General features: G+C 45.0%; 1 protein-coding gene across 1 annotated transcript in view; it reads left to right on the top strand.

The window, feature by feature from the left end:
- Positions 1 to 520: 520 nt before the first annotated feature.
- The window catches only part of ACE (angiotensin I converting enzyme), a 103,103-nt gene continuing 78,044 nt past the window's right edge, over positions 521 to 25,579 (top strand). Inside the window, exon 1 of the mRNA XM_033919050.1 lies at positions 521 to 866. Within this exon, the coding sequence (XP_033774941.1) occupies positions 645 to 866 (222 nt within the window). The 5' untranslated portion in view covers positions 521 to 644. The remainder of the gene's footprint in view (positions 867 to 25,579) is intronic.

Raw genomic sequence — 25,579 nt, 5'->3', positions numbered from 1 at the left:
ATTTTTGCTCTCTTGGACAGTCTCCCTCCTTCCCCCTTGTTGTCTCTCCCTTCCAGTCTCTTCTCTGGTTTATTTTTGCTCTCTTGGACAGTCTCCCTCCTTCCCCCTTGTTGTCTCTCCTTTCCAGTCTCTTCTCTGGTTTATTTTTGCTCTCTTGGACAGTCTCCCTCCTTCCCCCTTGTTGTCTCTCCCTTCCAGTCTCTTCTCTGGTTTATTTTTGCTCTCTTGGACAGTCTCCCTCCTTCCCCCTTGTTGTCTCTCCCTGCCCAAGGGGCTATTTCCCGCAGGAAGCAGCAGCAGCCCCTGAATGCGAAAGGTGGCCCTAGGCTGCCGTTCAACTTCGCCTTCCTGATTGTCAGGACAGCACCCATCAGTATTTACCGATCTTTCCTTTCCGACGGATTTGGGGCTGGTGGGAAGTTTGGAGGAAAGGCCAGTCTCGGACGGACTTTGGAGCCCGATCGTGGCCCCTTTGAAGACGCTGCTCGCTTGAGTGCACAAGTTCTTTCTTATCTGCCCTTTGTGGGCAGGGTTTGTGCAAAGCTTTGCAGCTTATAAAGGGCTCGCAAGGCGCAGAGAAACCGTCTTGACGGGTGCGGAAAGGTAGAGGGGGGGGAGAACTCTTAGTACCCCCGAGGGGCAACATGCAGTGCCCGGGCTTTGCTCTCCTGTTGCTACTCCTGCCAGCCGCTGCCTTCGCCCTGGAACCCGCCTACCAGCCCAATGGCAACTACAGCGAAGACGAGCCCGGCGCCCGGGCATTCGCCAGCGACTACAACACCACGGCCGAGACGATCATGTTCAAGAGCGTGTCCGCCAGCTGGGATTATAACACCAACCTGACCGCGGAGAACCAGCAGAAGCAGGTAGTTCGGCGCGGAGGGAGACCACGAGTGTTTTGCGGCGGCTTTTGTGGGGGGAGGGGCAGGCAAGGACCATTGAGGAAGAAAAAAACGGTAGGGGGGTGGGGAAGGGGAATAAACAGATCCTTCCTAAATAAGCCTCCAATGGGAAAGTCCTATTTAGATACATATTCAAGGCCAGTGCTTTCGTCTGTGCTCCTCCGTGAATGAAGATAGCGTGTATTTTGATGCCTTTATTGGCAGCCCCTGCGGTGCACTCCCCCCCCCCCGGGGTCTGGGCTTCATCTATTAGAGAATGACACGGTGACAAAATTCATCACCGTTCCCGTCCCCGCGGATAACCGCGGGAAATAATCCCATGTCATTTTCTAGTGTCTATTTCAACCTCAGTCCTTCTACATCAGCATTCTTCAAAGCAAAGCTTGTTGGGTCAGTGGTTGTGGCCATTCATACTCCGATTCTTCCCTCTCTCTTTAAAGAATGACATGAAGATGGTTTCCCGCGGTTATCCGCGGGGACGGGGACGGTGATGAATTTTGTCACCGTGTCATTCTCTAATTCTAACTGTCGTTGATAAGGGACGGTTGCAGACTTTAAAGGGTGGGTGGGGGAGGGGGGACATATCCCGGACCCTCACGGCCGGGCAGATGTCTTTGAACAGTTCAGGTTTTAGGGGATCCGGGTCGGGCAGCGGATTGCAGAGCCCACCTCCTCCTCCTCTTCCAGCTTCAAGTGCACTGGAACGTACCACAGAATCACAGGGTGGGAAGCTTTCATTGGACCCCGCTGTCCTCATCTGCATGAGCTGAGGATAAAATGCGGAAACGCTGCTGCTTCTGCCACACGTGTCTGCTTATGGAAAGGGCTAAGGCTACTGGAGAGAGTAGATGCGCCCTCACACCCCCCCCCCCCCCCGAGGGAGGGAAAGTTCCATCTGAGGAGGAAGAGTTGACTGTTGCTATGGGTTACACATAGAGAAGGAGCCGAGGAATTGCCCAGCCTGCCATTGTCCCAGCTACAGAAAAAGTATCCATATATAACATATGTGAACCACTTTGGTGGTACCCACAGAAAGGCAGTACTGTACATCAAATCCATAACCCGTTCCCCCCCTCCCCACAAATCAGTCATCCAAGAGTCGGTCTCTTGCTCCAACTCAGTGGTCATATCATAAGAACATAAGAAACGCCTTCACCGGATCAGACCGAGGTCCATCTAGTCCGGCGATCCGCACACGCGGAGGCCCATTTAGGTGCTCCTTTCTGGAGACCCGCATTTCCCGTATCCCTCAATATGATCTGCAAGAAGGTGTGCCTCCAACTTGCATTTGAAACCCAGCACAGTATTTTCTGCCACCACCTCCTCCGGGAGAGCATTCCAAGCGCCCACCACTCTCTGTGTGAAACAGAACTTCCTGACATCTGTCCTGAACCTGCTGCCATTCAGTTTTAGGCTATGACCTCGTGTCCGCGTCACATCTGAAAATGTCAGTAATGCTGCTTCCTGGTCAATTTGATCAAATCCCTTTAATATTTTAAAAGTCTCTATTAGATCCCCACACAGTCTTCTCTTTTCGAGGGTGAACAGTCCCAGTTTCCCGAGGCGTTCCTTGTAGCTTAAATTCTCCATGCCTTTGACTAATTTCGTGGCTCGCCTCTGTACCCTTTCCAACAGAATTTTATCCTTCTTAAGGTATGGAGACCAGTGTTGGACACAGTATTCTAAGTGTGGTCTGACCATTCCGTCCTGCGATATTTGGGCAACAAGAAAAGTTCATCTTAAAAGTAGCTTACAAAATAATCGGATCAAAACTTGTGTATTTACTGAACTTGTGATATTTATAATACCAGAGGGAGGCTAAGGGGATATATTTTTTTTTATTAATTCCCTTTTACTGATTGCTGCCCATATTCTAAATTAAAGGTGTAGGCAACCTTGGTCCTTGAGGCTACAGCCCAGACAGGTTTTCAGGCTTTCCTAAATGAATATACATGAAATATATTTGCATACCTTGCATGTGTATTCTTTGGGGAAATCCTGAAAACCCAGGTGGCCTGCCCACCCCTGTTCTATAAATGGTGTCTAGGAGTTTCCTATATCCACATGGGGGGGGGGGGGATTCATCAACGAGTGCTGCTGTGTTAGCATGTGCTAAGCCGTAAAGATGCCCCTAGGAATGGGCGGAAGAACACTTGCGCATACGTGGTGCGGGCAGTCGCAAAGTTTCTGGGAGCTTGGGGTGGCAGCGCACTTTTGGTACTGTCCATTCCGGGCTCCGTGGATGATGTCACTTACATGTGAGAATGACTGCCCGGATAACACCTGTTACAGTAAGTAAAGTGTAGTTACTTACCTGTAACGTAGGTTCTCCGTGGACAGCAGGATAGTCAGCCACATATGGGTGTTGTCCCAACACCTCCCAATTTGCGGATAAGCTCTCCAATAGCTCAGAGAGATTTTTTTTTTTTTTTTTTTCTCTGAGCACGTGCAGTGCCCGGGCCCCACTGGGCATGCCCGAGCCCTACCCATTTTCCCCTGCTTCCCCCTAATCCCCAGGATGTTCCTAGCTGTGGCCGGGTCGGCCGTATGGGGAGGCGGGTGGGTTGTGTGGCTGACTATCCTGCTGTCCACGGAGAACCTACGTTACAGGTAAGTAACTACACTTTCTCCTAGGACAAGCAGGATGAGTCAGCCACATATGGGTGACTCCCTAGCCGAGGGATGTACCGACTGGACCTGCGCCTTAGCGCTTTGTGCATCCCTCGCCTGGCTGTGGAGGCCGAGCCGGGCAGGGTAATCAGGCAAAGCAGGTAAAGTTGTGGAAACAAGGTTTTAGATAAAGTGCTGTGTTAACTGAGCAATAATACTCACAGAACAGTGAACTGGTCAATGACAATCAATGGACAGTGAGAAACCAACTGGTCAAAAGTGACAATTCGTACTTGCCTGTGAGAATTCATACTTGCCTATTCCACATTCAGTCTAGACAGGAGTGCTGGAAGACCTACTTAACTCACAGAACAGCGAAACTGGTCAATGACAATCAATGAACAGTGAGAAAACCAACTAGTCAACAGTGACAATTCGTAACTGGTCAACAGTGACAATTCGTACTTGCATATGAGAATTCATACTTGCCTATTCCACATTCAGACTAGACAGGAGTGCTGGAAGACCTACTTAACTCACAGAACAGCGAAAACTGGTCAATGACAATCAATGAACAGTGAGAAAACCAACTGGTCAACGGTGACAATTTATAACTGGTCAGTAGTGACAATTCGTACTTGCATATGAGAATTCATACTTGCCTATTCCACCTTCAGACTAGACAGGATTTCTGGAAGACCTACTTAACTCACAGAACAGTGAAATTGGTCAATGACAATCAATGAACAGTGAGAAACCAACTGGTCAACAGTGACAAATCGTACTTGCATGTGAGAATTCATACTTGCCTATTCCACATTCAGTCTAGGAAGGAGTGCTGGAAGACCTACTTAATCAATATCTATAACACCCTACTTGAACAGTGTTTGTCGAAGCTGTGCTAGTGGTTGCTGTCCCTCCCGGGAGGGAACCTGTGCTTGGTGAAGGTGTGCATGGAGGACCACGTGGCTGCATCGCAGATGTCCCCTATTGGTCTGTGGTGCAGATGTGCCGTTGTGTTGGCTATGGTTCTGCGCTGGTGGGCGTTGGCTCCCACCTGCGGTTGATGCTGCGCTTTTCTATAGGTGAAGGGGATGCACTCTTATATCCAGCGCGCGCGCCTGCGTTTGGTGGCCAGAAGACCTGGTCTGTTTTGGTCGTAGGAGACGAACAATTGAGGCTTGTCTAATCTGCTGCATAGTCAGGGCCCGCACACAGTCCAAGAGGTGTTGCTGAGGAGGCAGTGTGCCTCCCTGTGGGGAGATGTAGAGTGCCGGGAGGCGCGCTGAAGCCACCTTCGGCAAGAATCGGGGGTGGGTTCTGGGTACCACCCTGTTCTCATGAGGGAGTGTGAAGGTAGACACGATGGTCAGGGTTTTCCCAGCCAGGAATACGGGATCTGCCTCCCCCAAAGGTTTGAAGGGGTCGAGGTGAGAAGATGCGGCACCAAGTTGAGGTCCCATCCGGGCGGTGGTGTCCCTTCATGAAATTTTGTGATTACTGGATGCCTCGACACTGGTTTGCTGTCTAGGCCAGAGTGGTATGCTGTGATTGCACTTAGGTGGACCTTGATGAAAGTGGGTTTTAGGTCCCCCTGAGATAAGCTCAGTATGTACTGCAGGATGCCCGGTATGGGGCAGTTGTAGGGGTCTCGCTGCGTGTCTGTGCACTGGTAGCGGAACCTTCTCTCTTTCAACCCATAGCGTTTTCTGGTTGAAGGTCTTCTGGCTGCCATAAGAGTGTGCTCCACGTCTTGTGGTAGGTTCATCCTCTCATCATCCATGCGGTCAGGGCTAAGGAACGCAGGTCGTGGTGGAGGGGGTAATGAGAACTGCACTGATCGGGAGCGGGGAGAGGTGGGTGAACCGCTATCCCTTGCCGGAAAGGGAACCATGGTTGCAGGAGCCCGAACAGGGCAATCATGATCTTCTGCAGGACTTAGGGTGTTCCAACTCACAGACAGACCGTCGGGGCTGAGACGGCGATGGGTTGATCTCTTTGCGCAGAAGGTCAAGTATTTTGAGTTCGGTTCGGTTGCAAACAGGTTGATGCTCGGTGTGCCTCAGGTGCTGAAGATCTTCTTCATCGCCGCTGGGTTGAGACACCACTCATCAGGATCCAGCTGGTGGCTAAGTCTTTCTGCCAGGTCGTTCTGCTCCCACAGGAGGTAAGTTGCCTGGATGGCACATTGAATGGAGTCGGAGAACTCCCACATGTGGCAAGCTTCCTTGCATAGCGAGGTTGACCCTGTCCCTCCCTGTTTGCTGATATAGTGCGAGGCCACCTGGTTTTCTGTTTGGGTGAGGACTGCCCTGCCTGTTTGAAGGTTTCGAGGGCATTCCCTAAGGCCCTGAGCTCCAGTGGGTGGGTGGTCAGAGGTTGGTTACACTGGTCCCAGTGACGTCTGAGGTGCCCTTTCAGGGATCACATGAGTAGTCTGGTGTGCTGCACAACAAAGAACGGAGCGTGCTGACGATGAGCTGCTGGCAGGGATGCACTGTGCCAGGGATGTCATGGCGTCAATCTGGTAGTCCCGTAGGACGTCCTTGGTCTGCGTGGTGTCGATGACTGCCCAGATGAACGATATCCCCTGGGTGGGTATCAGGTGGGATTTCATGTAGTTGATGAGGAACCCCATTTCTTGGAGGAGGGTTATGGTGGTTGACGGGGCTGCCAGCTGTCGAGATAAGATAGGAAGCGCACCCCTTGAAGGCGAGGATGTGCCACTGCCACGCACTTTGTGAACGCTCTTGGAGCCGTTGAGAGTCCAAGGGGCAGGACCTTGTACTGGAGGCGTCTGTCTTGGCTTTAGAAGCGACGATGCCTCCTGTGGGCTGGGTGCATGGGATACTAGCCAATACTCGGGCTTTAACAGGGCCAAGACTGTACCCAGAGAGTGTATCTGGACCTTGTGTATGCATCTGTTGAGCTTACCGAGATCCAGGGACGAGCGTTGTCCTTGTCCATGGTGACGCGGGGGTTCCTGGAGTAGAAACCCCTTGGTGATCTCCTCTGTTCGTCACCGCCTCTATTGATTCTGCCGAAGCAGGTCCTCTCCTTGCTGCAGGAAAGTTGGGTCGTCAGATGGAGGGTGCCCCGCCCACTCGGGGGGGGGGGGGGCGGGAGTGGAGACGAATTCGGAATCCCTGCTTGATGATGCTGAGGGCCCACTGGTCGATGGTGATCCTGGGCCAAGCCTTCGCAGACAATCTGATCCTGCTGGGCCGGAGGGTGGTCAAGGTTCTGTTTTTGTCTTGGGGAGAGGGCTGCCCTTGGATGCCCCTGCCCCTCGGGCGGTGCTTGTTTGCGTAGCAGTTATGTTACTGTTGCGAGCGCTGGGGCACAGACTGCTGCCAGTGTGGACTGGCTCAGTTGTGAGCTGGAGTCTCTATTTTATTTTATTTATTTATTTCCTCTCACTGGCCTCCTGATAAAGCCGCAGCTGGAACTGGAGCGCAGCAATTCGTGCGCTCAGCATTGCGCCCTCGAAGGTCTTTTTCCCCGTGGAAACCAGGGTTTTTCAGGTCCTTCCCTGACGGGGGTTGGAGGGGGGGGTCGTGCTGCCCTGTTTCTCTTAAGCTACCGCAATGTCCATGTATGGCTGCTGCGGGTTGTCGAATCCCTGGGCTGGAAAGATCTGGTACTTCAATCCCAGTCTCCTTGATGTTGGTTGCCCTGAGGGGGGAGTCAGCCAAATCTTGTCTCTGCAGTCCAGGAGGTTCTTGTGGACTGGAATCGCCACTGCCTGCGTGAAGTACTGGTACTGGTAGTTCAGGCCTTGTAGTACTCTGTCTTGGGTACTTGTTGTCCACCCACGTGGATCTTGAGAAAGGCTGTGAGTTTCTGGAGGGACTTGGGGTGAGTCCTCGTTTGTGGGTTTATTTTTATTTATTTATTTTATTTTATTTTATTTTTTTTAAGTAAATATGTATTTATTTTTTTTTTTTTTTGTGGGTGGTGACTCGGGGCGTGGCTGGAGGCTGGTGTGTAGCTTGTTCCTCCGTTGCTTGGGTGCATGGCCTGCCGCTGAACCGCGCCATGTTGTTGTGCATGGCTCCCTCTAAAGGGGGGCATTGTGGGGAGTGTAGCCCGCTGAGAGAGGAGTGGGTCAGCAGGAGGATTAACTGTGGCTGCTGGTCCCACCCCTGGTGGTTCGCAGGTTCATGTGCTGCTCCACTTGACTGGTTGGGTGGCTCCATGTACCCCACCACCCTTCTCTGTCCTTCTTGAGAGGGGGGGAGAGCCTGCAGAGAGGGGGCAGGATGCACCCCTTCATCTGTGCCAGTGCTCCTGGCTGCGTTTCCCACTGTGCCTGGAGGCAGAGAAAGAGGAGTGATAATGCCTCTTGAGTGGGCTTCTCCTGCTGTACTGCCTATTGTATATTAAACTGTACAGCGCTGCATATGCCTTTCAGTGCTATAGAAATCATGAATAGTACAGAGTCCCTCATGCTAGCTGGAAAAACACTCTGCCTAGGTTTTATGAAGAGCAAACAGCTTTTTAGACTGAGGAGTTTCAAGCCCCCATCCTTGGAGAGGCATGGTCTGACATGCTGCATCTCTAAAGATATCAGCACCCTGCTGAGAAAGGCAGACTCCTGTTCCCAACCCGAGAGGGGGAGGGGGAAAGGTGTGAATTGTAGACTCTGCAGGACCCAAAGAGGGAAAGAAACATCGAGTTGGTTTGTTGTTTTTTGTTTTTTTTTTTCAGCATGTCCTTTATAAGCTGAACTCTGGGGCAGCATGTCTCCTACTGGGGGGAGAGGTCTGCAGGTCCCCTCCAAGGGAAAGAAGCATGGGAGATTCTTTCTCCTTAAATTCAGATTGGGAGGAGGGTGGGGCAGAGCCCTCGGGGCTGCAACAGGTTATCAGAGGTTTTCCCAAAAACAAGCAGATAGGACTTACCTTTGAACCCCAATCGGCTCCCTTCAGAGGCCGGCTGTAAGAGGCAGCATGCCGTCTGGAGGGTGAAAGCCCCGATCTGTTGCTTGCAGAGGCCGTGGATTTACGCAGCAGCATGCAAGACTCCTATCGGCTGCCCTGCATAGGATGGCTGAAAATGGCACGTGCAGGGATTCCTGGAGAGATCTCTCGGTCTGGCGAGACTCCTATGGGCTGCCCTGCAGAGGTTGGTTCAAAGCGGCAACATGCAGGGACTCCGGGAGATATTTCTCTACCGGGCCAAGTGCAGGCGGGGGGATTAGCTGAGCCAGGGCATCCTGGAGGCTCCTTGCCACTGTAGCATGTGGATCCCCCGCTGCTGTATTCTGATGAGGATGGCTGCTGGAGGAAGATTCTCGGGCCTCACTTCTCTTTATGCCCTGCGGAGGCTGGCTGTAAGCAGCGACATGCATGAACTCCTGGAGAGATCTCTCGGTCTGGTGAGACTCCTATCGGCTTCCTGCAGGGGCCGACGGCTAGCGACAGCATGCAAGGCTTCCGGGAGAGATTTCTCGACCGGGCAAGTTGCAGTCGGGGGGGTTGACTGAGCCAGGACGTCCTGGAGGCTCCTCACCGGATTCGTCTGTGGATCCCCCGCTGCTGCATTCCGATGAGGATGGCTGCTGGAGGGAGATTCTCGGGCCTCACTTCTCTTCATGAAGTCTCTCAGTGCCCTCTTCCTTAGCTTGCGTGCACGTGGTGACATGTGCGCACAATGCAAGCCACACGGAAACCTCGAGCGCCGGATCCAATCAGTGGGCGCACAATTCATGAGGATCCAGTGTGTTCATCCTCCTCCTGCATCCCAGTTGTTTCTTTAGATGATTCAGGCATCTTCAAGTTGATGAGTAGAAAAGTTGTAATGGAGAGCTGTAGAAAATCCGACCGATGGGAACGGGCGGAAACTAAAGACTGGGGATTAGGGGGAAGCAGGGGAAAATGGGTAGGGCTCGGGCATGCCCAGTGGGGCCCGGGCACTGCACGTGCTCAGAGAAAAAAAAAAAAAAAAAAATCTCTCTGAGCTATTGGAGAGCTTATCCGCAAATTGGGAGGTGTTGGGACAACACCCATATGTGGCTGACTCATCCTGCTTGTCCTAGGAGAACTGTGGTTATCTTTAACCTGTAAACTGTATATTAGATCCCCAGTATGTGTGGAGTTAGGATAAAAACTTGAATTAAAAAACCTTGCACTGTAACTATGGCAAATTTCAACCTATAAACTGTATACAGTAAAACCTTGGTTTGCGAGCATAATTTGTTCCGGAAACATGCTTGTAATCCAAAACACTCGTATATCAAAGTGAATTTCCACATAAGAAATAATGGAAAATCAGATGATTCGTTCCACAACCCAAAAACTTATACTGTATGTACTCTTATTGCAAGACCTCGCTTGTTTAGAACAGTCACTGCACTCCTGCAGGGACAGAGAGAGAAGAACCATTGGCCCAATTGTGATGATGTGATGTGTGTATATTGTATGTACTTGTATTGCAAGACCTTGCTTGTTTATCAAGTTAAAATTTAATAAAATGTTTTGCTTGTCTTACAAAACACTTGCATATCAAGTTACTTGCAATCCAAGGTTTTACTGTATTATGTATATTGGTATTAGATCCTTAGTATGTCAAGTTAGGATAAAAACTTGTACCAATCCCCCCCCCCCAAAAAAAAAAAAAAACCACCACACAAAACAACCAACTTGTACTATAACTACGGCAAATTGTAACCTGTTAACTGTATATTATGTATGTTAACCTGTACCATTCTGAACTCTTTGGGGAGGATGGGATAAAGAACGAATTAAATAAATATAATGGGCATCTTTATCATTTAGCGCATGATAATTATTAGCAGGCAATAATGCGAAGGTGCCCATTGATGAATCCCCCCACCCCTTAGTATAGAGAAGTAGCTTAGGGGCCCTTTCACTAAGCAGCATTAGGTGTTAACGTGTGCCTAACACAGTTTAAAATGGCATACTGTGGGACATGCTCGTGTCCTGCAGTGACAGCTAAATGTGCATGCACTCACCATGCACTAAAAAATAATTTGAGGGGTTGTCTCAGTGGGCGGAGAGTGGGTGTTCCTCTACATTACCATGCACTAACTGGTTAGCACACAGATAGTGCCTGAGCCTACAAAATGGGTGGCAGGAGTGCTCAGTCATGAAGTAATATTTTTTGAACAGCTATGTGCTAATGGAAATAGTGCATGGCCATTAATACAAAAAGGCCATTTTTTATTTTTTTTTACAACTGTGGTAAAAATGGGCTTAGCACACAGAAAACACCTGTGTAAGGGTACTGCAGCTTAGCAAAAATCCTCTTTACTGATTAAAGAGACAGGTTGTAAGCCAGGGTTCAAATCCTACTTCTCCCACTAATATGCTTTGGGACCTTGGGTAAGCCACATTACCCTCTTCTCCAGTCTCAGCTAAGGCTTAGATTGTTTTATGTATTATGAAACTTTTGATATCCTGCCTTTCTATGGTACAACCATAGCAATTTTCATATTGCATACAGGTATGGTAGTTATTAAGATGTGATCTGTTTGAACAGGGAAATAACTTATGTACATGAATGCAACTTGCCTTTAGAGAATGACATGGTGACAGAATTTGGCAAATAAATATATGTCAAACACGTATTGTAGGTACTAGTTAGTAGCAGGGAATCATTCAGGCCACATAAACACGAATTGCTGACATGACACACACTGTATGAAAAATCATAATATAACGGAGAAAAATAAACCTCAATTGTGGAAGGCTGGGACTACACAGGTGCCCAAACCTAAGCACATCATCACGGGTTTATAAAAAAACTCCGTATACATGTAAATAAATCAATCAATCAATCACTTCCATTCATACAGAATCAAATTTTTCAGGAGCTTTTTGTAGTGACAGCAATGTGTACAAAATTCAATGCATTATTCGTGTCCGAAAAGTAGTGACCAGAATCCCAAACTTAACTAAATTATTAGCGAGGGCTACAGCTCATTTTCACTTATGTAAACGGTTGTGGAGGCGTGGAGCAAAAAGTCACAATCAAGGAAAAATACACTCATCTGAAGGCGTAGAACTTCAAAAGAGGCTTTCAACTCCTAGTCCCGACAGAAAAGGCTTTCTGTTTCGCCTGGAAAGGCTACTTCAGGGGATCCATGCAGTATCCAAATGTCTCCTCGCTTCTTACAGCCAAACAGTAGTGAAGCCGGCTCCTCTCAAAATTTGGCAACCATCCTGTCATTCTTTAAGGAGAGAGGGAAGAATTAGAGTATGAATGGGCACAACCACTGACCCTCAAGCCTTGCATTGAAGAATGTTGGTATAGAAGGACTGAGGTTGAGCTAGACACTAAAGAACGGCACGGGATTGCTTCCCGTGGTTATCTATGGGGACAGGAATGGTGATGAATTTTGTCACCTTGTCATTCTCTATTGCTCTTCTTTGAACCTTGTCTAATTTCATGAAATAATTTTTAAGATACAATAACCAGAATTGAATTCAATACTCAAGGTGAAGTTGTATCATGGAGTGATACTGTGGCATAATATTCTTAGAGAGAAAGAGATAATGGTTACTGCGGATGGGCAGACTAGATGGGCCATCTGGCCTTTATCTGCCATCATTGTTTCTATGTTTATTTATCACCCCTTTTCTAAGAATTCCCATCATCTTGTATTATTTTTTTTGGCCACTGCTGCACGTTGGGCAGAAGGTTTCAACGTATTGCCTACGATGACACCTAGATCCACATTAAATTTCATCTCCTATTTGGACGCCCAGTGTTCCAGATTCCTCAGGTCTGCCTGCAATTTTTCACGGTCTGCATGCGTTTTAACAACTTTGAACAGTTTAGTGCAGGGGCGTCCAATGTCGGTCCTCGAGGGCCGCAATCCAGTCGGGTTTTCAGGATTTCCCCAATGAATATGCATGAGATCTATTAGCATACAATGAAAGCAGTGCATGCAAATAGACCTCATGTATATTCATTGGGGAAATCCTGAAAATCCGACTGGACTGCGGCCCTCGAGGACCGACATTGGACACCCCTGGTTTAGTGTCATCTGCAAATTTACCCTCCCCCCTTTACGAAGCCACGTTAGGCTTTTTTTTTTATCACCGGCTATGGCGGAATTAGCTCTGAAGCTCGTAGAATTCTATGAGCGTTGGAGTTGATGCCATTGTGGTTGATGATAAATAAAAGGGCCTAACATGACCTCACAAAAGGGAGAGTTAATCACCTCACTCATTTATTTCATTATTTATATTCTGTATATCCTACAATTCTATGCGGATTGCAAATTATTCAGGTGGGCTCACACTGGGGGATTAAGTGACTTGCCTAGGGTTACAAGGAGCAGTGCAGGATTTGAACCCAGGGTGCTGGGGCTATAGCTCTAACCACTGAGCCACACACTCCAATTTCCAGATTGTTTTAAATAGCACCGGCCCCAGTACAGATCCATTCGGCACTCTACTATTTACCAAGTTTCCAAGTTTATTTAAGATTTGATGGATCGCTTAATCAAACTTCAAAGCAATGTACATAGCTAAAAACCATACCATCTTCAGGGGGACAAAACATGCCATATATATCCACAAACAACACTTGCGCATAGTGAGGGAAGAGGGAAAGAAGTGCAATATTTTAAAGAAAATAAGACAAAAAGGGAATGGACAAATAGGAGGGTGACATTATAAGAAAGAAGGTTGCAGGGCAGATCCTAAGGAGTGATTCAAGACAAGAGTGCTAGCAGTAAGGCATATTTAAAAAGAAACAAAACAAGGAGAAAAGGGAGGTCCCAACCTAAAACCAACCGAGAGCAAACAAAACAAAACTGCAGATCCGTACAAGACGTAGGCAAAATTTATTGTGACAAAATAATTATATGCAAACCCTTTTACCAATCAAGGGACCCGACACGGTCCGTGTTTCGGACAAACCTTCGTCAGGGGTCCATGGTAAAAAAAGGATAACAAAAAAAGTCACAAAAAATTGTAGAGTAGCAGCAAAGTATAAGAGACGGTTCATTGTAGTTGGTGAATCTTGGCGTCGCTTATACTATGCTGCTACTCTACAATTTTTTGTGACTTTTTTTGTTATCCTTTTTTTACCATGGACCCCTGACGAAGGTTTGTCCGAAACACGGACCGTGTCGGGTCCCTTGATTGGTAAAAGGGTTTGCATATAATTATTTTGTCACAATAAATTTTGCCTACGTCTTGTACGGATCTGCAGTTTTATATTTAAAAAGAAAGCATTTCAACTTACTCTTAAATTGGTCTAACGTGTTCTTCCCTTAAGTGACTAGGGAGAGAATTTCACAGTTGTGGAGCAGTTAAGAGAAGATGTATTGTCGGCGCGTATTGATAATCTTGAGAGGGGGAGCTGTAAGTAAATGCTGATCGTTAGACCTAAGAATTCCAAATCCACAACAAAAGATTGCCTCCTATCCCATAACTCTTTGATTTTCTTGGGAGCCTCTCATGAGGAGCATTGTTGAAAGCTTTCTGAAAATCCAGATACACTACACCAGCTGGTTCACTTTTATCAATATGTTTATTTACACCTTCAAAGAAATGCAGCAAATTGGGGAGGCAAGACCTCCCATAACTGAACCCATGCTGACTCTGTCCCATGAGTCACTGGAGTAAGAGGCTCTCCTGGAAGGAGGTAGGGGGAGAGGAAATAGCATGCATTCATTTAATTTTTGAAATCTACATTACAGAGAAACATAGAAATTGACGGCAGAAAAGGGCTATAGCCCATCGAGTCTGCCCACACCATTGACCCACTCCCTGACTTTTATTCCCCTATAGATCCCACGTGAATATCCCATTTTCTCTTAAAATCTGACACGCTGTTGGCCTCAATCACCTGCTGAGGCAGCTCGTTCCAATGATCGACCACCCTTTCGGTGAAGAAGTACTTCCTAGCATCACCTTGAAATTTCCCTCCCCTGATCTTCAGCGAGTGTCCTCTGGTTATCGAGGGCCCTGTAAGACTGAAGATATCATCTTTCACCTCTATACGCCCCGTGATATACTTAAAGGTCTCAATCATGTCCCCCCTCTCTCTTCGCTCCTCCAGTGAGTACATCTGCAGTTTTTTTAGCCTTTTTGTTTTAGCCTTTTTTTTAGCCATTGTAAGCTTGTGTGCTGTGCAGTTTGTTTATAGCCTGTTAACTACTTGGATTTTTTTTTGTAACTTATATTTTTTATATTTAAGACAGCCAAGGACCCCAATAAGACCTCTGAAGAAGTCATTTTTATTTTGGCGAAACACGGCCCGTGTTGGGTCATTTGTATTTTAAACATTATTTGTTTTTTACCTTGTGGGTCACTTTTGATTGTATACACCCTATGGGCCCGATTCACTAAACTTACCGATGGGATCGCTCTTGGCCGATTCTCTGGCTGATTTTTGCCAAGTTTACATGCAAATGATCTGATCGGACGCACGCCCTACAGCAATCCGATGGATCGCTGTAAGAGCGATCAAAACGCATGCGCAGCATATTCTTGTTGGTTCTTGATGCAATGTACGCATGTGCTTGTACTTCGCCCTTTACTGCACAGTTTGTGGGCTTGGTTTATTCGCGCACGTCATTGGCGCACGTCGAATGCTCAGCAGCTTCTTGTGCCGTGAAGCAGACGATGCGACCCTGTGACATTTTTCAAGTACCTTTCCTATTTCTAATCTTAATGTATATTTTCTGTAAACCGCTTAGAACCTAACGGATGTAGCGGTATATAAGAAATAAATTACATTACATTACATCATATACACACGACCATTGAATCCATAAGGAGAGTTGGATGCAGATTACTAGGGGTGGCCCTACTAGTCGGTAATTTTTAAAAAGGAAAGATTTGTGACCGCCACCGTGCCTTATATTTTTTTGTGTACACAGACTACAAGCATCTATCGTTTAGTAATATATTATGTATAAGTGTGTTTTCTTTAAATTCTGATTTTATTTTATGTAAAACGCTTTGTATTTGGAAAAGCGTTTAATCAAATAATTTAATAAACTTGAAACTTGAAACTTGAACATAACTTCAACACGCTTTAAACATGCGATTTAAATACACGTGCTCGCAATGCGCACATGATACAGCATATAACACATGAATGAGTTCTTATGCATATCTATAGATATTAATAGTTATTTTATGCGGGATTGTAACCTCGATACTGATATTTCAGGGCAGAAGAGTTGGCAAGGATAGTGAGCGACTGGTTCTCAGTAGTTGCTCTTTTTCGGATCGGCAAACCCAACTGGTATTTCTTCTTCTGGTTTGTGATTCGATCGCTGCCTACTTTTGCGTGGCAAATCCCCTCATTGGCATACTCGGATCGGAGATTGGGTGAGTGCTCGGAGAAACACATCGGGCATCAGTTTTGTGAATCGGGTCAGGGAACACGAACGATTGCAAAACCAGTCAAACCGGTTTAGCGACGATCGTTACAGGATTGGTAAGTTTAGTGAATCTGGCCCTCTGCGAATTGTTTTTAAGATCATTGTTATTTGGACGCACGTCCGATCTTCTGTTCCACAATTTTTTGTTGTTTCGCTATTCTGCACACCCCCCCTCCCCAACACACTTAGCCACCCACACAAGAGCAGCCCAAAGTACGCAGATATTTTTAACCTGACTGGCACTTGTTAATGTTCAAAGATAAGCAGCAGAAATTTTCTCACATCTGTATGTTGAAAGCACCCCTGCTATTTAGACTCTTTGACAACTGCCTCTATAAAGGACACCCACATTCACATGTCATCTGAGCAAGTAAGTATATTAACATTTATGAATATAAGTGCCAGCAGAACACCTCAGTGCTAATCTGTGAGGGCACCAGCAAAAGGCATAGCCTGATGTTCATTTATTTTAAAAATTTATATTCCGCATATCCCACAATTTTATGTGGATTACAATAAAACATCCAAAATCATGAACATACGAATAACAAATTGTAACCTCACATTAATAACATATGAAAACATAAAACAGCATCTCATCGCATAAAATAAAAGTCCCAGCAGCTTAATAACTTCCCACCCTTCCATATTTGGACTGAGAAATAACTCTTTGCAGTTTCCTCACTGCTATAGGTACACAGAAATATACCTTCCTAAAGCATGACACAGAAGAGGCCTGTCTAAGTTCCAAAGGAAGCTTATTCCAACAAATAGGGCCCTGCACAGAGAACATCGTCTTACAGTAACTCGAAAGCCGCACTGCAGATGATGCATCATTCATTTCACTGTAGTATGCCGTGTTGAAGCTGCTCACAGCCACGGGGTGAACTAACCCTTCAACACAGGGGCATGTGTGGCTCCTGGCATTGAATATCTAGGTATTAGTGGTTACCCGGAAGTTAACTGGGCACGGCCAATATTCAGATCAGTGCCTGGTAAACTTTAGTGCATAAGCCCCCTCTTTTACAAAAGCCAGCAGTGCGGTCCAGCACAGTAAATGCTCCGATGCCCATAGGAATTGAACAGGTGTCGGGGCATTTGCTGCGTGGCTCTCGGCTGCAAGGCTTTGTAAAAGGGGGCCAGAGTTAGCACAGTCTTTTTGCAGTCCTCACTTTATGCAGTTAGTTAACTGGTTAGCATGCTAGAAATCACTGCTAACTTTACCTGCGAACGTTCTGGTTTAGCAGGAACTTGTCAAACGTTGTCTTGAATTCTTGGAGGATGTTTTCCCCCTATAACAGCCTCCAGAAGAGCGTTCCAGTTTTCCACCACTCTCTGGGTGAAGAAAAACTTCTTTACGTTTGTATGGAATTTGTCCCTTTTTAATTTTAGAGTGCCTTCTTGAGAGAGGGAAAAATGTTGGATATGGCAGTAGAAGGAGTGGGAGAGATGGACCATGGACCTCTCTCTTTCCCCACTCCCTGTACACGGGATGGAGACGGGGACCGAGTTCATGGGGACGGGACGGGGACTGAGTTGCGGGGATGGGGCGGAGATGGTTTTTTTAAATTTCAGTCTTAGTAGTTTGCCAGTCCACAAAACAATTCTTTTATTTCAGCCGGTCCATTGCTGTAAAAAGGTTGAAGAACACTGAATTAGAGGATTTTCTTAAAGGTTATGATAAGCTGCAGCCTTAGAAATGGAGTTTGTAGCGTTTTCAAATGGATTTTAATGGCACTTTCAATTGTCAGTGCCAATTAAAAAAATTAAATTAGGGCGCCTGGATCAACTAGGCCTGCCAATCTAGGCACCTAACTTTAGATGTTATTTGTAGAATTTGGGCCACAGTGAAGGATTCTTTATATTGCATCTGCGCCTCTCTCCCTTTCACTGGGTCACTGGGTATAAGTAAGGGGCCAGCTCCGTGGATCCCAGTGGGTACTTAGCAAACTCTTCATTGTGTCTAGGAAGAGGTAATTTGTATTGCATTTAGCCCTAATCACTTTGAAATGTTGGTGCACAGATACTGGGTTAAGAACATAAGAAGTTGCCTCCACTGGGTCAGACCAGAGGTCCATCCCGCCCAGCAGTCCGCTCCCGCGGTGGCCCATCAGGTCTGCGACCTGTGAAGTGGTTTCTGACCACTTCTATAACCTACCTCAAGTTCTATCTGTACCCCTCTATCCCCTTATCCTCCAGGAACCTATCCAAACCTTCCTTGAACCCCTGTACAGAGTTCTGGCTTATCACCTCCTCCGGAAGCTTGTTCCATGTGCCCACCACCCTCTGGGTAAAAAAGAACTTCCTAGCATTTGTTCTAAACCTGTCCCCTTTCAATTTCTCCGAGTGACCCCTAGTGCTTGTGGCTCCCCACAGTTTGAAGAATCTGTCCTTATTCACTTTCTCTATGCCCTTTAGGATTTTGAAGGTTTCTATCATGTCCGCTCTAAGTCCCCAGGGTTGTCCCTGGGTTAGATTTATTTCTTCTCTGGCCACTACTGTTAAGCTAGTTCCGCATCTATAAGTCTTAAATCTGCAGTACTAACTTAGACCTCCTTTTACAAAACTGCGGTAGAGGTTTCTACCCTGGGCCAGCGAGGTAAATGCCGTGATGCTCACAGGAATTCTATCGGGACGTCTATTGGCCATCGGCCCTTCAGCTCCAGAAAAGGAACTCTTAAAGCAGAGCGATGACCTCACTGAGACTGGATTTCTATGCAGCGCCTTTTGATGAACTTTAGTGAATGTGGCCGCTGTGAGTTTTTTTCCGTTGGGCTCACGGGATGGGGGGGGGGTAAAAACTTTCTCATTTATTGATTGATTTGATATTATTTATCACTATTTTGGTATGAGGTTCATTCACTGTAGGAGCACACAATAGAGGCACCCGATGATGGTGTGTGGCTAAAAATGTGGACTTTTTTGCCTAAGGTTTTTGTAAGCAATTGAGTGGGTCTTTGTACCCCCTGTTCAGAGCTAATTACCCCACACTGAGGGCCCCTATGTTCACCATTAACATTTTCTGTCATTACTTGTCAATTACTGTGATGTTGGAGTGTAGAAAGTTTTTCCCCGATAAGCATTTATCTGTTTTCTTTGAAATACCACAAGAATTCCTATGAGCATCTGAACATTTACCTCACTGGTTCGCAGTAGAACCCTCTACCACAGCTTTGTAAAAGCCAGTGTTAATTCTTCAAAATATCTGATTCTAGTATTCCAAGTTTCCAAGTTTATTATAAGATTTGATTAATCGCCTAGTCCAGGTTCTAGGCGATGTACATCATCAATTACAGATTTAGGGTAAAAATACATATTTAGAACAACTTAAAACAAATCAAAATAGCCTAAAACACGTAACATGACTAAACATATACAATAAAACAATAAACATACGTGATGACAATAGGTAAGGTAATGGGAAGAAATACAATTCAATATAAAAGAAACATTTAAGGATAAAAACAGTAGGGAGAGGTGCAAAAAAGATTCAATATAAAATGTATAAAATCAGTTAATCACTAAAAGCATCTTTAAAAAGAAATCCCTTAAGTTTGCTCTTAAATTTATCTAAAATTATTTCTTCTCTTAAATAAATTGGCAAGACGTTCCAGGCTAGAGGAGCCTCAACTGAAAAAATAGAATGTCGTCGAGTACCTATAACTTTCAACGATGGAACCACTAATAGATGTTGATCAGTTGACCGTAACACTCTTAAAGTTTTATAGTATTCTGAGCTGCTGGGTGTCCTTTTCGGTCATCTTCCTTTGCTGTTCAAAGATAGGTCTGTATGTGGAGGGGGAAAGGCTTCAGAATAAAAGGAGAGGCACAAAAATTGCTCTCAACCCATCATATAGGGTGCAACAGCCTCTCAGTGAAGGTGGTGGAGATGAAGATTGTCTCTGAGTTCAAGCGATTTTGGGATAAGTACGTAGGATCTCTAAGGGAGGAGTAGATGACATGGATAGTCAGACCGCATAGGCCGTATAGTTCTCCTTATCTGCTTTTATTTTTCTCTGTTTTTTTCTATTTAATAATAGCTCGGTACAGTCCTGGTTTGAATGTTTCTATCCTTCCTTCCTGCAGGTACACCTTGAGTCTCTTTGTACAGCTTTGCACCATTCTGTTGAGGGATACGGGAAAACAGGGTCTTCATCAGGGAACACCTAGGACGTAAACAGGGAACACCTGGATTGGCCTCCGCGTGTGCGGGCCACCGAACTGGATGGACCAATGGTCTGATTCGGTGGAGGCATTTCTTATGTTCTTATGTTATCCTTTGTTCTGAAGCACTCTCATCTTTCAGTTAGGGCTGCTGAACATCACACAGTATTCCAGATGTAGCTTACACTACTGGCTTACGCCAGCACAATATTTATCTGAGGTTCTAGGGAGCTCTGAAAACAGCCCAGGCTGAAAACCAACTACCTATGTAGCTGCTTTAGAGGGGCCAAAAACTCTTAGCTGGGAAACCTGCATGACTTTCCTTTTTAGCTTAGTTAAATCAAGGTTTCAATTGTCAAGTTTTAATTTATTTTGATACTAGCTGATCACCCGGTGTTGCCCGGATATAAATTCCCTTGAGGAACATTCACTTGATTAACATCACACAATGTTTCAGTTTTTACTTTCTGTGTAGTTTTCACCATACCACACCACAGCTTCACTTCCTTATATACTTTTAAATGACTGTGTGGCATGATTCCCGAAGCTATCAACTCTCCTCCTTTCTGCCCCCCTGCCTCTTCCCTTTTCTCCCCTCCATGTGTGCACCCCCCCTTCCCTTCCCCCCCATATCTCTAGTTGAAGTTGTTCACAGCGTCACCCAGATATAAATTCCCTTGGGTTTTGGTTTGCATTCACTTGAGGATTAACATCACACAAGTTTTCAGTTTCTGTTTAGGCTTCGCCACACCACAGTTCAAATATTAGAGGCGTATTTCATCGGACAGAAAAAGATGACCCTTCAACAGTTTCTTAAACTGACACTTCTTTCTGCTGTTGAAGATATCCCGGTAGCTTGTTCTACTAATTTGGCCTGGCACAAGAAAATATGCACTTTCTTAATCTTTCAAAATGTAAATTTTATGACAGGAAATGACTGGGTCAAAATAACCTGCAGAGCACAGTAATCTGGCTTTACACAGTCTTGTAGATACTTGGGTGATGACTGATTCAAGCTCAAATACACTATCAAAAACAATTTATACCTCATCTGAAATTCCATAGTCAACCAATACATGGAGATGAAACGTGAAGTAACATGTTCAAATTGATGAATCCCACACAATAAATGTAATACAGAATAGGCACTTTCGTAAAACACCATACACACAACAGGAAAAGGGACTACAATGCAGGCCGTCCCCGGGTTAGGAAAGAGTTAAGTTTTTTCATCTGTTCTTAAATTGGATTTGTATGTAACTCAGAACTTGCAGATTTTAAGATTCTTGCTGCTTACCTCTGTTCCCAGCTGAGAAAAGGGCCAACTGTCCTCAGTGTTCCCTCTAAGGTACAGCATGCACAACCACACACTGTTCTTAATGTGGCCATGCATCATTCTTGAATCTGCTGCGGAAGTGTGTAGGAGTCTATGCCACTGGAAATACTGCACAGTCCCCTTCTATGTCTGCATTTGTCAGCATAGAAATTCACAGCTTTATCACAATAAATGATATCGGTATAAGGAAATACTTCCCACATGTCTAAGCTCGCTTGCTATGCAGGCACACAGTGGAGAGGAGATGGCTGAGGGCAGACATGATACAGGTTTACAAAATACTGAGTGGCCTAGAGCAGGTAAACTATGGATAAAATAAGTTTATCCATTAATTAGCTCTCAACAGTGACGGCAACATTCCTCCGACATCGTCTTCAGCCTGACTTCATTTCAGGAGCGCACCAGAAGTGAAATCAAATGAAAACTGCGACCATGTTAAGTGTGAGTCGTACTTAAGTGGGGCGTTTGTAACTCGAGGACTGCCTGTACAGATCTTTTTATTGGGCCAGATATTTCCTCCTTTCCCCTTTCCTTCTAGCCCAGACAAGGTCAGGCTGGGACTGTGGTGTCATGAGGCTTCATTTGTGCCATCCAGAACTACCGGGCAATGGTGCGTCCGCATCTTGAGTACTGCGTCCAGTATTGGTCACCATACCTTAAGAAGGATATGGTGTTACTCGAGAGAATTCAGAGGAGAGCGACACGACTGATAAAGGGGATGGAAAGCCTTTCATATGCTGAGAGATTGGAGAAACTGGGTCTCTTTTCCCTGGAGAAGAGGAGACTTAGAGGGGATATGATAGAGACTTACAAGATCATGAAGGGCATAGAGAGAGTAGAGAGGGACAGATTCTTCAAACTTTCAAAAAATAAAAGAACAAGAGGGCATTCGGAAAAGTTGAAAGGGGACAGATTCAATACGAATGCTAGGAAGTTCTTCTTTACCCAACGTGTGGTGGACACCTGGAATACGCTTCCAGAGGACGTTATAGGGCAGCGAACGGTACTGGGGTTTAAGAAAGGATTGGACAATTTCCTGCTGGAAAAGGGGATAGAGGGGTATAGATAAAAGATTACTGCACAGGTCCTGGACCTGATGGGCCGCCGCGTGAGCGGACTGCTGGGCGCGATGGACCTCAGGTCTGACCCAGCGGAGGCATTTCTTATGTTCTTATGGACTCTAAATCCAGCCATAAACTCCTTCATAAGAATCGAGCTCAGATCCCTCCTCATGGCAATGCTCGGTGCTAGATTTATTTAATCTGTGGCCATTGTTGGCTATGTCACACAGTCCAATATCTGAATATTTTAGAGCTGCAGTACTACCTTCATTCATGAAAACACCTGATTACAAAACTCTGAGTGTTGTGGCATCCTGTTGGAATCCTTTTTCCAGTTCTCCTTCTGTTTTGTCTAAAGATAATTTGTGTGTGTGTGTGAGAGGGGGGGGGGGGTGTTAGGATTTCAGAATAAAAAGGTAAATATCTTTTATGAAAAACAAAGATAAAAAATATCTTAACCTATAAAACAAAACACAGGGGGAATAATGGATCAAAGAAACAGATGCCCTAATGGTAACATTTCACAAAGTAAATTACATGCTGATCATGTATATAAGAAGACATTCCCATCAGCCAGCTTTTCATGATACACCAGAGTCACCATGAATTTCCTCCCCTGTACACAGTCAGAAAAGAGCACGTAAGCACTCTGATATCTGTGCTGAAAACTTTGGAAAGAAATATGCCAGTCTTGTAAGAAATTCTAAAAACCTTCAAAGTCACTCTGAGATTACAAACCCAGACCCTAACTTTCTCCTGAAAACTAAAGGTACCACTTGTATAACGTGGCACCATATGAAGGCTCCAGAATGGGGCCATAGTGCCAAACCTAGAATGCCAGTGCAATAAAATACTAGTACAAATGCAATTTGATTTGCCAAAAGTTAGGCATGAGTGCTGAAGCCAGGTCAATGGCTGGCATAAGTTGGCATGCTTACGTGCCCATTGCTTGCTGGGACAACCATGATATGTCCATGAGTATGGCCACTTGTGATTACACACTAAGGGCCAGATTCAGTACATAGAGCCATTAAGATCTACACCAAGACTCGGACTATAAACGGCACCTTAACATAGGTGCAACTACTGGTGTGTAAGTGCAAAATACCGTAAAAAAATAATTTTTAAACCAAATTACAAGGCACCAGAATCACGCCTATGGAGGCACTGTACAACGCATAACACCACTGTAGGTGAGGCTAATGCCTTGAGAAACAAGGCTCGACTCGGTTAACAGGATTGACCTTGTGGAAACTTATCGGCTAGAAAATGCTGAAACCGAGTAGTTTTCAGGATTGAAAAACTTGAAAGGATAGACAGGATCTTATTTGAGAAGGGAGGTGGTTCCAAATTGCTCTTAATAAATAGGCGAAGGAATGAACAATTTTACGGATAGATCTGGCACCTTTTACAGTGGGAAAAGAAAGTTTAAATACATGGATAGTTCTGCAATTTCAAGATCTCAAAGAATTTAAAGCTAGAGGGACCAACGGATCAAAGATACCATGTAAGATTTTAAAAACTACCTACCTGAAATTCAGAGGCACCTTCCAAGTTAGGCTCCTACTACCCAATTAATTTAAATTTTGCCAGTTATAAGCTCATTATTGGCACTGATTAAGCTTTTTAAATAATTAAGATAAGCACCTAGATTGGCTACTTGCGCCAGTTTAGGCGCCTAATTTCAGGCGCTGTTTATAAAATCTGGCCTAAGTGCTTTTTTTCCTATTAAGTCTGCATTATTTTCACTCGAAGAATAGTTAGATCTGGAACTTGTTGTCAGAGGATATAGTAACAGTGGTTAGCATAGCTGGGTTGAAAAGCTGTTTGGCCAAGTTCCTGGAGGAAAAGTCCAGAGTTTGCTGTTGAGACAAACAAGGGAGAAGCAACTGTTTACCTCGGATTGGTAGCATGGAATATTGCTACTATTTGGGTTTCTGCCAGGTACTTGCGACCTGGATTGACCACTGTTGGAAACAGGATACTGGACTAGATGGACCATTGGTCTGCCCCAACATGGCTATTTTTATGTTCTTAACCAGTTAGTGAACACAAATGCAAATGTGCTAAGATGGAGAAAGCCCCCTCCCATAAATATTTTTTTAAAGATAATGCATGATTAGTGCATGCAAACTGGCAAATAACTGCCAAATACTAACCCATTTTGTGATAAGCCTTTTTTTTTTTTTTTCAGTTCAATAATTTTTTTTTTTTATTATTTAATATTTATTGAATTTTTCAATATAATCAAGCATAAAACTTGTACAGAAAGGAAATTCAGCATGAAATTAATACAATTGAAAAGATATATAAAAGAATATCAAATATAAGCATAAATTTCTACTCAAGTCCTCAATCAGATCCAAGAGGGGTAATAGATGAATCAAAGTAATTATATTTAAACCAAGCAATAACTAGTTGAATGAGATTAAAGCACCCTTTCTTAAACTAAGCACTTTCTTTCTCCAGAGATGCAGTTGAGAGAAAGGTTGTCAGTTGAGATGGCTCAAAGAAAACATATTTATGAGAATGATAATTAATAACACATTTACATGGATGTCGCAAGTAAAAGGTCGCCCCCAGTTCAATAATTTTTATTAAGTATTTTGAAAGATACAGGAAGCAGTTCAAGTACATAGAAACAAAATAGAGCTTTCTGTATAAAGAAACTACAAATCTATATTTGATTGTAGAGGAGCAAAACAGTAAGAAAAGCTCCAAGTATTGGAACTGCGTATAAAGAGTATATAAGAAAAAGATAAGGGAAAGAGAGAGAGAGAAAAAAAAATAATAATTGATAAGCCTTTTATCACACGCTAAAAACATGTTGGGGCTTAACACTTTAGTAAAAGGGCTCCAGTGTTTACATAGAAACTCAGACATTGCCAAAGTCAGGAACACTCACAACTCAAACCTTGACAGGATTAGAAATAAAAGGTTACTAGGAAACCTTAAACTTTTGGAGCTGTAAGTAGTAACTCAGGCCTGCCGTCTCCAGCCTAGCCATGCAGTGTTAAATTCTAAAATGAAGCTAATATGGGTTGCAAGACATCTTTCTTTGGGAAATCAGCTGATAGTCCACCACTAAAACTAAATTGGATTTTTTTTTCTGTATAACCCCACAGCAATTGTT

Source organism: Geotrypetes seraphini, chromosome 13, assembly GCF_902459505.1.
Source record: "Geotrypetes seraphini chromosome 13, aGeoSer1.1, whole genome shotgun sequence".
NCBI lineage: Eukaryota > Metazoa > Chordata > Amphibia > Gymnophiona > Dermophiidae > Geotrypetes > Geotrypetes seraphini.
The sequence above is the reverse complement of the archived record's forward strand: the minus strand, read 5'-3'. Positions and strand labels throughout refer to the sequence as shown.